The 16,100-nt window shown below is 38.0% G+C and overlaps 2 protein-coding genes across 3 annotated transcripts in view; one reads left to right on the forward strand and one right to left on the reverse strand.

Moving 5' to 3' along the window:
• The window catches only part of LOC121379156, a 63,247-nt gene extending 48,580 nt beyond the window's left edge, over nucleotides 1–14,667 (reverse strand). For both annotated transcript variants that reach the window (XM_041507649.1, XM_041507648.1), the window contains exon 1: nucleotides 14,593–14,667. In XM_041507649.1, the coding sequence (XP_041363583.1) occupies nucleotides 14,593–14,606 (14 nt within the window). In that variant the 5' untranslated portion in view covers nucleotides 14,607–14,667. The remainder of the gene's footprint in view (nucleotides 1–14,592) is intronic.
• Nucleotides 14,668–15,091: 424 nt separating this feature from the next.
• The window catches only part of LOC121380041 (serine/threonine-protein kinase 31-like), a 41,691-nt gene continuing 40,682 nt past the window's right edge, over nucleotides 15,092–16,100 (forward strand). Inside the window, exon 1 of the mRNA XM_041508769.1 lies at nucleotides 15,092–15,177. Within this exon, the coding sequence (XP_041364703.1) occupies nucleotides 15,136–15,177 (42 nt within the window). The 5' untranslated portion in view covers nucleotides 15,092–15,135. The remainder of the gene's footprint in view (nucleotides 15,178–16,100) is intronic.

Below are 16,100 nucleotides of genomic sequence, written 5' to 3' on the forward strand. Positions count from 1 at the left end.
ACGGGCCCTGGTTTGTTTCGTCAGCATGCAGTTTACCGCGATATGACGTCACGACCACTCCCTATAAAATCCTGCACAGGCTAGCGCATTGCGTCCTGATCGTTTATACCGACGTAATATTTAATCATGGCAGGGAAGAAAGATTTGGCCGCTTTTGGATTTATCCGCAGGCCTACATGTACCAACGATAACGCTTCAAGGCCCCTCCCTTGCGGTGCAAGATGGGGCGAACCCCTCTCGAGCTCACCCCTCCTCGTGGACTTCGTCCATTTGTTTGTGAGGCCCAAGGCCTAGGCTCACATGTCCGCCAACCTGGTCGCATAAAAGTTGGAGAACACTGAATGACATGTTTCAATTTGCATATGGCAGCTTAATTAATTAATGACGTCACATGGACGAAACAGTGTCGTAAGTACGCCTCAGTGGAAATGTGCTAGCCACGTGGGTAGAACTGCTACGCGGCTAGCCGTGCGCCAATAACCGCACTAATGGAAAGGCAGCCTTAAACACAAATGTAACACAGTATTTTACCACCAGTGAAATTTAGCAGTCTAACAATAACAGTGTGTAACATTGTTTTCAATTTCAGGTCTGCAGTATTTCTTTGAAGTACCCACCGGCCTCGGTGGCGTCGTGGCAGGCCATCGGTCTACAGGCTGGTAGGTACTGGGTTCGGATCCCAGTCGAGGCATGCGATTTTTAATCCAGATACCGACTCCAAACCCTGAGTGAGTGCTCCGCAAGGCTCAATGGGTAGGTGTAAACCACTTGCACCGACCAGTGATCCATAACTGGTTCAACAAAGGCCATGGTTTGTGCTATCCTGCCTGTGGGAAGCGCAAATAAAAGATCCCTTGCTGCCTGTCGTAAAAAAGAGTAGCCTATGTGGCGACAGCGGGTTTCCTCTAAAAAAAACCAGTGTCAGAATGACCATATGTTTGACGTCCAATAGCCGATGATAAGATTAAAAATCAATGTGCTCTAGTGGCGTCGTTAAATAAAACAAACTTTACTTTACTTGAAGTACCCAAGCCCAAGTCTGAACTAAAACCAATGTCTATTTTTAAAACCATGCTGGGTCTATTGTTAATGCTAATTAGGCAAATACCTTATTCTGATTGGCTAAGAACAATTGCAATGACCTAGATTGACAACTACATGTTTTGTAAGCAGAAGAGTGTAAGCTGGCTGTCTGTATCACAAACGTGTATACGCTAATGAGTTTGTTGTTAATTGCTGTTGTTGTAAGTCTTCTCAGCATTAAACTTTGGATGTAAATAAACAGCACTGATAAGTAATTGTAACATAGAAGGTGTGTTTCTTATAATTAGATACTAATAAAAAAACCCAATTAAATTAATAAATAAATGTAACCAGGTGTTAAATTATTAATTAGCAAAGATTTCAATTAAATATTAATTATAATATATTAAGTATTTTCAAAAAAAAAACTAATTTGTAGGAGTCGATCTTTAAATATAAAATAGTTAAAGAAAGGTGTGTTGTCTATTTCATCTTTTGTATTAGCAGTGGTCATTGTTTATTGTGTTGGGTTTGTTAATAGTTAATTGTTAATTCATGTGCGACGATGACAGTTCACGCAAGACTGATGACTCGACACCGAGACATGCACTGCATGCTTTTGGACTACGCCCTTTATAACTAGATTTTTCCTAATAATCGGATTACGATCAGCTTTCATCAGAAGCAGACAGTCAATACTATTTTATCAAATTATTCTGCAGAGAATAAGTGGTTGATTATTATATATATATATATATATATATATATATATATATATATTTTTTTTTTTTAAACACTTCTGCATTTCAAGTGTCTGATCAAATAGACATTGTGGATGTCTGGTAAGATATATTTATTTGTAATAGTATTTTATATTGATATTCGGACATAGTGATGTAATAATTTTATCTTAATTGAGAGTTTATATTATACATGTGCGCGGAAGTGTGAAAGTTAATGTGTGATTGTAAGGAATGTTTGTATTAAATATTTTATAGGTTTTTCCAATTGGCCTACAATAAAACATTGGAACCACAAGAAGTGTTGTCTTTACTTCTGTCCCGGGTTACATAAATAATAATTATTTATTAATAACAAATGGAACCCTAATTAATAGATGTGATACTGAACTTTTTTTCTTTTTCTTCCCCATTCATTTAATTATTATTTATTTTATTTATTATTATTTAAAAAACAAAACAAAAAATGGCCCATTGTCTGGGATTAAGCCCACCCCATGCTAAGCTCACAATGAGTTGTCTAGGCTCCCTGGGCTTATATCCAGTCAAATGTGGTACTTTAACAATTTATCGAAGGCAGGGCCATACCCACCCCCCCCCCCCCCCCCCCCCAAGAGTGAGAATCTCACTTTTTTTTTTTTACTCCACAAAACAGCATACACATCTCAGGGTTTAATTTGTATAGTGTTTCATTCATTGTTTATAAAAGGTAGTGACACCCCTCTCCCCCAGGATTTTAATCAGGGTACGGCCCTGGAAGGAGTTCTCATCTTTCAAATAATGTCTGACTTACAAATGGACATAAACAGAAAGGATTAAGGAAATACATGTAGGATTCCATTGTAGAGGAAGTTGTGTTTGTCAATACATGTGTATACAGTTGAAAAGCACTGACGGCACAGACACAGAATGAAAATATCCTACCTGTACAAATGACATGTTTCTATTATATATATTCTTTATTAATAAATGAGACAATTTTTTTTTTTTTTTTTAACTTTATTACCCCAGATCACTGGCAATGTCAAGATTGGGGTGCCTTGAGTCATCGTCTTACAAATGTACAATAATAATAAAATTATAACATATTTCATATATACATGTATGCACAAATACACATGCATATAGACAGACACACACACACACACACACACACACACACACACACACACACACACACACACACACACATACATATACATGTGTACATACATACACACATACATACACATACATATACATGTACATACATATACCGGTATACATACATATATGATAGATATATGGTAGTTACATTCATTTCATTTGTCGTCTATATTGCACAAGCATATCCATATTTGTTTTTAATGATCTGAGGGTCAAAATGGATAGATAAAACGAGCATATAGAGGAGAAAAGAAAGGGAAAAGGGAAAGAAAGGATAGAAAGGAAAGGTTTGTCTATATACACCCAAATGTTTTGGGTTTTTTAAAATAACTGCTTTATATGGGTGTCTATAATGTAGTAAGAACAACACTTGGTATCCTAGAAATATGAATGAAGTATAGTAAATAAATGAGACAAATGATAACGCTTATTTGTAGCTTTATTATTCTTGAAAATAATTATCAAAATTTGAAATACTGTGTATACCACTAAACTGAAACATTTTTCCAACCCAGTTTTATGCCCTGTCATTCTAATGTTTGGATGCATAGCCCAAACAGAATTTGGTCTCCCAGTAATTTTGTATGTGACAGTTGGAAACCATTTGTGATACGTACAGGTGATGCGCCAGTTCCGGATGCCTTCAAACAAAATTGTGAATTCTGTCAACATGCGCGAGTATGACTTTTAAAAGAAATTCTTGATAAAAGAAATTCTTGATAATGACAACCAACCATATAAATAAAAATTGATATAAAATGTAAATTTAGGTATACATTTGACACCAAAAACAGTGTTGTTTGAGCTGGCGTACTTACGCCAATTGTGGATCACTTTCTCCAGTTCCAAATCACTTTCGAAAATAGTGGCTTACGCCTTCAAAAACACTATTTCCAACATCTTAGCACTTTCAGTACATTCGTGGATCCTGCCTGACATATTTTATGGCCATTTGCAACTCAATGAGGTGCCCACCCCCTAATTAGCCATTTCTAAAATCAACTGAAAATCAATGATGGCGTCCCTTGATGTCAGATATACGGGGCTTGTGTCAAAAATAAAGGTGCGACTGCGATCCTTATTATTTTTGTTTTGTACTTTCAACAAGTACAAATTATATTTGATTGCTGGCATTCTATTATATAATAATAATAATTATTATTATTATTAATAATAAAAATTATTATATAAAATTTTGTGAAATACATGCATCTTAAAATATCAGTGAAATAAAAGTGTTTTTAGTCACTCGGTGACGATAACACATTTTAGAGTGAAAATTTCACTAGTTCACTCTAAAATGTGTTATTGTCACTGTAAGAAAGCCGGAACTATTTTGCTGCTGGCATTTTAAAAGTAAAGAGATACGATTGCCAATTTTACTCGATGAGATATAAATCATATTTGACAAAAAAAACATGAAATATTCTCTATATATTTTTTTCATTTATTACAGTATATATCAATAATAATAATAATAATAATAATAATAATAATAATAATAATATTATTATTACTATTACTATTACTATTATTATTATTATTATTATTATAATTATATTGATGACTTTTAAATGTCACATTTTCTTTGTGAAAGGAACAAAGGCTTGAAAAATCAGCACCTTTTATTGGAAATAGAAAGAAATGACATATATCAGCAAAATATCAACTTTGGGACTGTTTAGTATTCATCATAATATTAAAATTAAGCAAGTAATTTTGAAGCAGGACAGTTAGACCCTAGTTAATAATGATAAATATTAATATAGTGATATACACTAAACGGTCAAAAAGTGAAATCTAATTTTTTTAATTCCTTCATTGGGATGCCCTTTTTACGTGTTGTTCCATTTGCCCTTTTCCAGTTAGTACCCCACCCCTGCAAAATATTTCCTGGATCTGGTCCTGAATGCAGAATTATTTTCAACGATGGTCTAAATTAGGCTAGGGCTAACTCAGATTGACCTTGCGAATACACAGATCAGTCACCGACTGACTTTCATGCATCAGAATGCGATTGTGTATTAAAACAAATCCCACTGAAAAAATTAATCCACCCTACAGACTTTTGAAATGAGAAGCCGTATAAGATATTTTCATTTTGTTGACAAAACAAAATAGAGGACTCCTTCCCCACTCTCCCAAAGTCAAACAGTCAAGTATGCGAAAAGCACATGCAGTGGCACATGCGAAACAGACCACTGGCGGTGGCAGGGTTTTATAAAGGTCCTCTAAGTTGTCAAACTTGTGCCGATTCTTTTGTTCTTTGTACAGTAAAATGTTTTTTCAATCAATCAAGCAAGCAATGGGGTGGATTGAGGTGGGCGGACAACAATACAACGATACTGAATAGTCTTATGGGGCAAATACAAGACACGTGTGCAGCGATTTTAGCAGACATGTGGGGTCTAGACTGGCGATCTAACAGGCCATATGGGCTCCCGTTTTTGTAGGGGGGCAGGGCAGACTGATTTTTGCCCAAATTAAATGAAAATGGATTTTTAAAAAAACTACACCTTTTATTTATATTAGCATTACTGCTGAAAGAAAGAAAGAAATGTTTTATTTAACGACGCACTCAACACATTTTTATTTACGGTTATATGGCGTCAGACATATGGTTAAGGACCACACAGATTTTGAGAGGAAACCCGCTGTTGCCACTACATTGGCTACTCTTCCGATTAGCAGCAAGGGATCTTTTATTTCGCTTCCCACAGGCAGGATAGCACAAACCATGGCCTTCGCTGAACCAGTTATGGATCACTGGTCGGTGCAAGTGATTTATACCTCACTCAGGGTTTAGAGTCGGTATCTGGATTAAAAATCCCATGCCTCAACTGGGATCCGAACACTTAAAATCGTAGTTTCAGTTTATAAAATACAGTGTCTTTTCATTATATACACATTACAATGTTTTTGAGTCTTGAGATAAGCCCTACGTTCATTGCCCCATCTATTGGCAATTACAACGTAAATACTACCGTTTTATGAGTGTGTCCCCTTTGAGGAGTTACATTAAGTCGTTTGCAACGCCAACATTGGTTCTTTGAATGTTATTTGAGTTGTCAGGTTGTGATTGTGCTATTAGTACGATCGTACTAATAAATAGGCCTCTTCTGGTTCTGCGGTTTTTGGCTCCAACTTATTCCTATTCAATGTGTTGTATTTCTGTTCTTCTTACTGGCGTGGTGGCATCGTCGGGATCTGAACCAATGTCTTGAAACAGAGTATCTGTAAGATAATCACAGGCGACTCACTGAAGGAAGTATTACGGTTGTAGGTGTCAAAAACCGGGCCCAACAGAACACGCGAGAGTGTTCGACACAAAAACAACACCCCTGTAAAACACGATAACGTGTTTACTAGTCATAACATTCCTGTTTAATAATAAATTATTTCAAACAGATCATCCACAATGGCCCACAGCCATCGCGCACCGAAGCAATGGTGTCTAACAAAACATGAAACAATAAGTTTGTTCGAAAGCTGGCGACAGAACTTACAATACACGTTATCGCTCGACACACATTTCTCAACATTTCTCGTACCTGGTTTTTACTGGGAGAAACGTACTAAAGACAATCCACTTCGTGGTTTCAGGAATGATGTTGACCGCATTCCTATTGAAAGACGGTATACTGCGCAACAAAAGGTTAACATGCTAGAACTCATGCTTGGTCAAATCGCAAATTACTGTCCTATACTTTCAAGAAACACAATTGTTCGCAATCCACCTCTTGGATAATATTTGGCAAGCTATCCATCTCCATTTCGGATTTCAAACTACCGGTGCCCATTTCTTGGATTTTAACGACATTTTGTTACTCCCAGATGAACGACCGGAAGATCTGTACCAACGGATAATTGCTTTTATCGAAGATAACTTACTCACAAACGAGTCCAGTATTACCCATCACGGTGATCATGTCACAGATGAAGAGGTTACACCCTCCCTCGAAAACTTCGCAGTATTGACTTGGTTATGATTACTTCATCCTGCTTTTCCAAAGCTTATCAAACAACGATATGGCAATGAGCTCCGTTCACGGACATTAGCCTCTATTCGACCAGAGATCTCCCAGGCTCTTACATCTCTTTTAGATGAAGTTCAAGCAGGTGAGGAGGTTAAGATCCTAAGAGCTTCCTCAATGAACAACCACTTTACTACTCATCAACCCTCCCATAGAAAGCCGAATTATGTATCATAGCGCCAACTGCCTAAAAAGACCTGCCCAATTTGTAAACAAACAAACAAGCAAGATGTAAATCATTTTCTCAGTACATGTCCATTTCTCTCCGATGCTGATTGTTGATACATGGCAAGGGTGAAACAGATTATTGCTCTAGTTGACAGTGATGAACACCTCAGTGAGGATTCCAGTGACGAACCAGATGCAGAACCATCAGTACCGTATATCTTCGCCTATAAGTCGAATTTTTTTCACCCAAAAATTATTTTATAACTTGGGGGGTCGACTTATAAGAGGGTAAAAAAAATTCAACAAAAAATATTACTGTTTTGTGGATTATTTTACAAGTTTTATTGTTGAAGTATGCCATGTATTTATACTCAAATATGTTAATTTGACACATTTATTTTTTATAACCTATTTTTTTTGGCATTAGAACGGTTTTGGTTATGCGAAAAGGCGTACGATCTCACTCACATGCCAAGACAACAGTCCACTTAGTTAAATTAACAGTCATCACTAATAGTAAAAATGTAAACAATACTAACTACCTGTTGCCTGAGTTTATTTTGAAATCTGGTCACTGGCATTAATGGTTGTTCACAATGTTTTGGCGGTGATTAACTTCATGAATATTACCGAGCTTTCCCTTAAAATAGACTGATCTCTGCAGTTCACTATCTAGAGCAATAGGGACACACATCATTTGTACAAAAAAACCAGTGTACTTTCCAGAGTTATCCTCCTTACATGTATTAACATGGCGGCAAAACGTGATACTTTCAGTTTTATCGTAGTGATCTGTTGTCAGTGTTTATAAATAAAGTTGTTGTCTGTGCACAAAACCATCTGTACAGTACTATACAGTAACAGTCAAACAGCTTTCACTCTCTACTAAGGGAATATTTCGTTTTGATGCTATGTAATAATGATAGTTTGATTGGAATAGTCTGATTATATTGCGATGTACAAAACGTGAAAACCGAAGTTTGTAAAATAATTTTCTTTTGTTCAAATATTATTGTTCTCATGTGCTGAAAATAAGAAATATTTCAATATTTATAAGTAGTTTTTCATGGGTCGACTTATAAACGGGTCAATAAAAAAATACGTTTTCAGGGCTTGAAATTAGGGACTCGACTTATAGCCGAGATCGACTTACAGGCGAAGATATACGGTAAGTGAAAGTCCATTCATAACAGCCCCATCTGCGAGACGAATACATATCTCTTCTTCACCATACCTGGATGTATTTTGTGGCCACCTCACGGTTAGGCTTACTCTTGATAGTGGAGCGACCTGCAACATGATTCGAGAATCAACTGCCTTCCGTTTAGGCGCAAAAATCATTAAAAGTACACAGTCTGCCCACCAAGCTGATGGTGTTTCTCCATTGGAAACCATAGGAGAAACAGGGATCACATTCTCACGAGAGAAACATTAGTTTATTTTTAAAGGTCTCGTTATCAAAAGTTTGGAAGTTGACATTCTTGCAGGTGTGCCATTTATGGAAGTAAATGATGTCTATGCTCGCCCCGCAACTAGAACCATCATTCTCGGTGATGGTACATGTTTTGAGTATGGTACAATTTCCAGGCCAAAAGATTCTTCACATTTGTTTTGCCACACTACAGTTTTGCGAGCTCCTTCCATTGCATCAACTATATGGCCCGGTGACTATATCCAGGTACAGGTTCCAGAACCACATAACAGTTCAAGTGAAGAATTTGCTCTAGAACCTCAACGGAATATCATACGAATGAAGAACACGAAACCGTCCAATGTCTGGCCATTGCCCAGCATAGTTACTAGTGTCTCAGGCCGGATCCACATTCCGAACCTATCAAACACCCCAGTTACCTTACAGAGAAATGAATATTTCTGCCAGATACGACCGGTGTTTGTTCCTGAAGTCTCTGCATCGTGTCCACGTAGTCCTGACATTACAATCCGAGAGACACATATTGGTAAAACTTCAGATACGCATTCAGAGAGCGTCACTTTAGATCCAGACAATATCTTGACACCAGCATCCAAACGTGACTTCAAAAGTCTGCTTTCTGAATTTGATAACATATTCAGTCCAAGCATTCCAGGTTACAATGGTGCCATGGGCCCTTTCAAGGCAGTAGTTCACATGGGTCCTGTTTTACCCGCCCAACGTAAAGGTCGGCTTCCCCAATATAACCGTGACAGGTTACTTGAATTACAAGATACGTTTGACGAGCTTGAAGAAAAGGGTGTTTTTGTTCGCCCAGAAGATGCAGGCATATCAGTGGAATATGTCAACCCTTCCTTCCTAGTGAACAAGCCTAACGGAGGAACACGCCTTGTAACTGCATTCGCTGATGTTGGCCATTATAGTAAACTCCAACCTTCACTCTTACCAGACATTGATTCTACTCTGAGGAAAATTGCGCAGTGGAGACATATTATTACCACTGATCTTAGCAGTGCTTTTTACCAGATACTGTTGTCCAAAGACTCCATGAAGTTCTGCGGTGTTGTAACGCCGTTTAGAGGTGTCAGAGTCTATACCAGATCTGCTATGGGCATGCCAGATCTGCTATGGGCATGCCAGGATCGGAAACCGCCTTAGAGGAACTTCTGTGTCGCGTTCTCGGTTCATTACTGAAAGAAGGTATTGTTGTGAAAATTGCAGATGATCTTTTCTGTGGTGGCAATACAATCGACGAGGTGTTAAACAACTGGAGGAGCATTCTTGCTTGTCTACTAAAGGCCAACCTCCATCTCTCTCCTCGCAAGACGGTCATATGTCCGAAGTCCACAACCACCTTAGGATGGACTTGGAATTCAGGTTCACTTTCGGCAAACTCTCACAGGATTGCTACGCTTGTCAACTGCTCTGTACCACCTACAATCAAGGGTCTTCGATCGTTCATTGGTGCTTACAAGGTACTCGCCCGTGTTCTACCTGGATGTGCATCAATTCTTTCTCCACTAGATGACATCACTGCAGGCAGAGAGTCCAAGGACAAGATTGAATGGTCAGAAGACAGATTGACAGCATTTTATAGTGCTCAGAAAGAGCTGGCCCACCATAAATCCATAGTGATTCCTAGGCCAGATGATCAGCTATGGATTGTCACGCGATGGCAAGCTTCGACTTGCAGGCTTTTTCAGTGCGAAACTGAAAGCTCGTCAGTATACATGGATACCTTGTGAAATTGAGGCGCAAGCTATTGCATCCGCTACTAAACACTTTAGTCGATATATTATACAGTCCAAAGCCAACACAGTCATCCTCACAGATAGTAAGCCCTGCGTCCAGGCTTACGAAATACTAGCCAGGGGTGAATTCTCCACGAGCCCACGTGTGTTAACATTCCTCTCTACAACAAGCCGATATCAAGCTGCCATAAGGCACTTGGCAGGTGCAGTTAATGTTCCGTCCGATTTCACAAGCCACAATGCTCCTGCTTGCAGTGAAACTGAATGCCAAATTTGTAGTTTCGTCAGACAGTTCGAGAATGCTACTGTTCGCAAAGTTGACATCCAAGATATTCTAAAGGGAGCAGCACGATTACCATTCACCAGCCGAACTGCATGGTTACGTATTCAGGAGGAATATTCTGTACTGAGGCGTACTCACGCTCATTTACACCAAGGTACACGTCTGTCCAAGAAGGTTACGAATGTTAAGGATGTTGCCTCTATATCCAATGATGGCTTGTTGGTTGTTCGACGGCATGAACCTCTACATCCCACACAAGACAGTATAATTGTACCACGACAATTTCTTGATGGTCTCCTTGCTGCACTACACATTCAATTGGGTCATCCAACCTGTCATCAAATGAAACTGGTTTTCCAGCGCTATTTCTATGCACTGGATTGTGATAATGCCATTACCCTCACTTCCACTAGTTGTCATCATTGTGCATCCTTAACCAAAGTTTCTCAGACTGTCATCCAACAAACTTCATGTCCACCTCCTGAAGTCATTGGATCCACATTTGCAGCCGACGTTATCAAACGTAACCGACAAATGATCTTCGTCCTTCGAGAAACAGTCACCTCATTCACTACAACTATGTTGATTGAAAATTAACGTGCTGAATTATTACGTGACACTTTGATTCGATCATGTGTTGAACTCCGTCCTCTCAGCGGTCCCCTTGCAGTTGCTCGTATTGATCCTGCTCCTGGATTCCAGGCTTTAATAAAGGATAAGCTACTGGAAAAGGAAAGAATTTCTTTAGAATTAGGAAGGATTAAGAATCCAAACAAAAATCCAGTGGCGGAAAAAGCTGTTCAAGAGATAGAAGAAGAACTTGTTCGACATGATCCTTATGGTGGAAGCATTTCTTCTCTCACTCTAGCTATTGTTACAGCCAGACTTAATTCACGAATTCGCTCCCGGGGTCTGTCTTCAAGAGAAATGTGGACTCACAGAGAACAGTTCACAAACGACCAAATAGCTCTTGATGATCACAAGTTGATCAGTGATCAAAATATGATTCGCACAGCCAACCATGAATTCAGTCAAAAGTCGAAGACACCATCTAGCCTCCAACCCCAGGTTCCTAGTGTTTCGATAGGTGACATGGTATACTTGTTAAATGATCGTCAAAAGACCACGGTACTTGGTTGTTCACAAGGATGGCACATGGTTAAACATAGCCAAATTTACAGGCAATCAACTGAGGAGTACCTCTTATAGAGTACCTGACAGCGAGTGTTTCAAAGTTCCCAGTTCCGTCATCAGTGTTTGCAAACCACTTCATACCATTCAGGATTTGCCTGATGATGAAGTCCAAACCTTTCATAACCCACCCAATCCACCACCTGTTCCTGAGCTGTTGTCTGATGTTGATCAATCCTATGATAATGGTGTGTTATTAGAGACAGATCCTACTGTTCCAGATGATGCGTGCGAAACGTCTATAGAGAGCACCCCAAATAACGTTCGCCCGATTCGACAACCAAACGTCATCGGGTCAAGCCTGGACACCTTGATGACTATGTAACCGGTTTTTGATATAAATAACATTGAATAAGTACAACATAAAAGTACATAACATTTCCTTAGTTTACAGTTAATATTTAAATTCCTTTAATATTTTGTTATGTTACTCCAGACCAGACAGTCCGGTTCCATAATACATATGCAAGAACAATATTTTGATTTTCAAAACAGGAGTGGCAGGAGAGACAAAGAAAAAAGTTGTCACGCCAACATTGGTTCTTTGAACGTTATTTGAGTTGTCAGGTTGTGATCGTGCTATTAGTACGATCGTACTAATAAATAGGCCTCTTCCGGTTCCGCGGTTTTTGGCTCCAACATATTCCTATTCAATGTGTTGTATTTCTGTTCTTCTTACTGGCGCAACATAACTTTTCATAAAACTTGTCATGCAGAATCTACATACGTTTCTCCTACACGTACTATAAAATTTCAAAAGATATATATATAAAAAAAAAAAAATCATCTCTCTTGTTAAACGTCTTTTTTTTCCCATGTCGTCTGCTCCTGTACATTTTTAACAGTGGTTAGGCCAAAAAAAAGAAGAAGTTTGTTTCAGGTAACATGGCCAAAAAAAGTAGGGTAGGTAGGTAAGATTTTTTTTTTCAGTTCAAAGAAAGGTTACCCTACCTTAAATGTGTTTGCCAGAGAAAAACTCAGTCTCAAGATGAAAGACATGAAGGCAAGCTGTCTGAAAAATCTTAGTTTACTCTTTGCAGCCAGAGAGAAATAAAAACAATCTCACTGTCAATGTCAGTTTTAAGTTTCACATGCCATTTTCAAAAGACAGGAAAACAAAAAAAATTCAAACTATTCCTTTCACCAATAAAAGTCAGTAGATGACTGCACAGAAACTTCACAGCTTTGTCCAGTTTTGTCAGAGGATGACTGCACAAATTTGTCCAAGTTGGTCAATAGATGTTTGCACAAAAAGTTCACAGATTTATCCAGTCAGTAGATGACTGCACGAAAACTTCACAGATTTGTCCAACTTGTATTGGAAATAACAAAACAATACTAATTTTGTGTGCAATTTACAAATCAATCGGCTTAAAAATGAATAACTTATAGTAAATTTCATAGTAATAAAAAAGGTGTTCCTAGCCCGAGTACTCGGACTGTAAGAGAGCTAGACGGACATTTGGACATAAATAATGAGAGCGTGTTTATGTTCAAATGTCCGTCTAGCTCTCTTACAGTTAGAGTACTCGGGCTAAGGCGTTTTAATGTTTATTAGCCTATTGAACGAACCCATGCTAAAACTGAAACACTGAAATAAATGTGAACTGTTTAATGTTTGTGGTTATTCTTGAATATTCCGTTTATTTAATTATTACCCATGCTCAGCAGTTGATAGGCCTATCTACATCACTGGCGTAGGAAGCGGGCAAGGGGGTACTTTGTAGCAGCATCATTGGTTTATATATTAATTTTATATGTGTGTGTGCCCACCCACCCCACTTTTTGGTATCTTGCTACCGGCTACACCCGTGTATATTAACAAATTCTGGGTACTAGGCCTAAGCAGTAGCCAACAACGAAAATTGTACCACGTCTTCTTCAAATGACCTTCACCCTTTGCATGTGGAAAAAAACGCGATGACTTGTAGTCTGTGCATGTGGTATCGAGAAATCCTTGATTGTTTTGTTGAGATCACACATTGTTTTTGGAAAATAAACCTACAATGTATGAGATGACTAGAGTTACGATAATACGATATATTTTCCTCTATAGGCCTACAGTATTTAACAGTTTGTAATAAAAGCCGTTTAATCACCACACACGTTACCGTACTGTCATGCAAACAAATTAGTTCTGCTCATATCCATTCAACGTCCAGGCATGTCTAGTCTGGGTCCAGTCTCTAACAAAGCCAGTGATTGGGTCCAGGACACGGCGTAAGAAGGTGCCAAAAAGTGGGGTGGGGGTGTATAAAAACTATCGCTGCTACCCCCCCCCCCCCGCACACACACCCCTCAACCTCCATTTAACACACACACTGACATGTAAGAGTTATCCTACTTGAGTACTTCTGTCGTCTGCTTTGTCGATCCGCGACCACAACTTCTCTGTGCGCTTCCCCCCACCCCACCCCACCCCAACAGAAAAAAAAAAGTTCAGGGTCGGTGGCAAAATTTAGGGTCAGTCGGGTGACCGGAAACAAATGATTTATTTTTGTTGGCCTTATGCATCACTATCAGCATCCAAAACAAAACCAAGATTGTATTTTGTTAGTTTTTTTTATGTAAAATTGTATTATTTGTTTGTTAGAATATTTTTTTAATGAAATTTACATTAGAAATTAATAAAAACTGAATATACCGACAGACTGATCGGTAACTACAAATGATCCGGAAGTGATCCGGAAGTGGCGCATCACCTGTACGAAAATTGGACCTCGTACCATATATTTTATTCTGACACTGGTCAAATCAAATGAAAATTTAACTCGCTTTAGGCCTCGTTAAGATTATTACTAAATGTCCAATACTGATAAATCACCTTAGAGTATTCATTGTTCTGTATTTTCGAGCAACGTTCACAAAGTTATTGTCAATTTAAATCACTTGCCGCCATCTTCTTTTTCTTCTTATGTGTTTTCTTTTTTTTTCACTTTTGAGATCCAACAATAAAAAATCATGAGCGTAAACATAAAAGATGTGATCATTAATTCTATATGTTCTGTGTTGAAACTATTCCTTGCAATGTGTTTGAAACACTAGTTTTAGTATTCCGTTTCTGTGCAGCATCTAAATTCTCTAAAACCAATTTCATTGAGAATCCAAAGCCTAAACAATTTAAGTTTTAATTTTGCGTTGGCTTATGTTACTAGGGTTCCATTACTAGTATATATTTCTCCATACAAATGTGGCTCGTGTACCATTATGAGTTTTTATGTAGGTATATGGATAGACCGTTTCTTCGGAACCTATTCAAATGTAACTTTAAATGGTGCGACAGTTGCAAAGGTATTTAATAGAATCACAGAACAAAATAGCGCTGAAACCGGAAGCACGTTTTGATCGACGAAAATTAAAACTTAAAATGCTCCGCCAAGAAAAAGATAATCATTATGAAGTTCGCAAGGCATGTTTATGTTAGAGATATAGCATTACATGTATTTAGACACTCATAAAAACATGTTGCACTTGTTACGTTGCAACTAATGATTTTTTTTTGGTCCCTGAGTCATGACGTTTCGCCCTGAAAGTAAAACCAGTTCGCACCCCGAACTGTTTCGGTGTTTTCTCTCGTAAAAAAGTCCGAACCACATTGTTAACAACTACGATAAATTACTCTCCTACCTTTAATTATGGTTAGTTTTTCCCAGACGTTTTGTCCAGACAAATTATGAGTGATAACCCATTACAATGATGCATACAACCGTGTCCGGTGATTCGGGGAAGTTGATATTTTGCTTAAATATGCTTAGGAAGTTGTCATGTTGTCAGTGTTTTTAACAAATTAAAGTTCATATCCATTTTCAATAAGTAATCAAGTATCAACATATTTATTGTTACGGGTGCAATTTAAAAACAATATATATATATCAATAATTATCTCATAATTTCAAAATAAATCATTCACCTGTTTTTGTGTATATAAATGCGAAGTAGGTCAGCCTTATTGATATTAAGAATCTTAAAACCAGTTTAAACACCTTTCCCGAATTTGTAAAATTATAGTAAACGGTATAAAAAAAAATGTCCGGTTATTTTTGTTGAAACTGAAATGGAAAACGGACAAATGCAAACAAAACAAAAGTTTTACACCTTAATTGACAGTCATTCCAGTTCACAATTGTCACATTGTCAGGGATTTACCTTGTTTTTCTGAAATGGGGGTCCCTTGGACTCACCTCTTTCTTTTCTGGGGTCCCAACCTGAAAACAAAGGGTCCCAAAACCACACAAACAACAGAGAGCTGCAGACAACAAATCACGTGTATACTATATGTTTCATTAAAGTAAATTTAACAAGCTGTGTGGTTGTTTTTCCTTTCATTGTTTA

The sequence above is a fragment of the Gigantopelta aegis genome, chromosome 8 (assembly GCF_016097555.1).
Source record: "Gigantopelta aegis isolate Gae_Host chromosome 8, Gae_host_genome, whole genome shotgun sequence".
Lineage (NCBI taxonomy): Eukaryota > Metazoa > Mollusca > Gastropoda > Neomphalida > Peltospiridae > Gigantopelta > Gigantopelta aegis.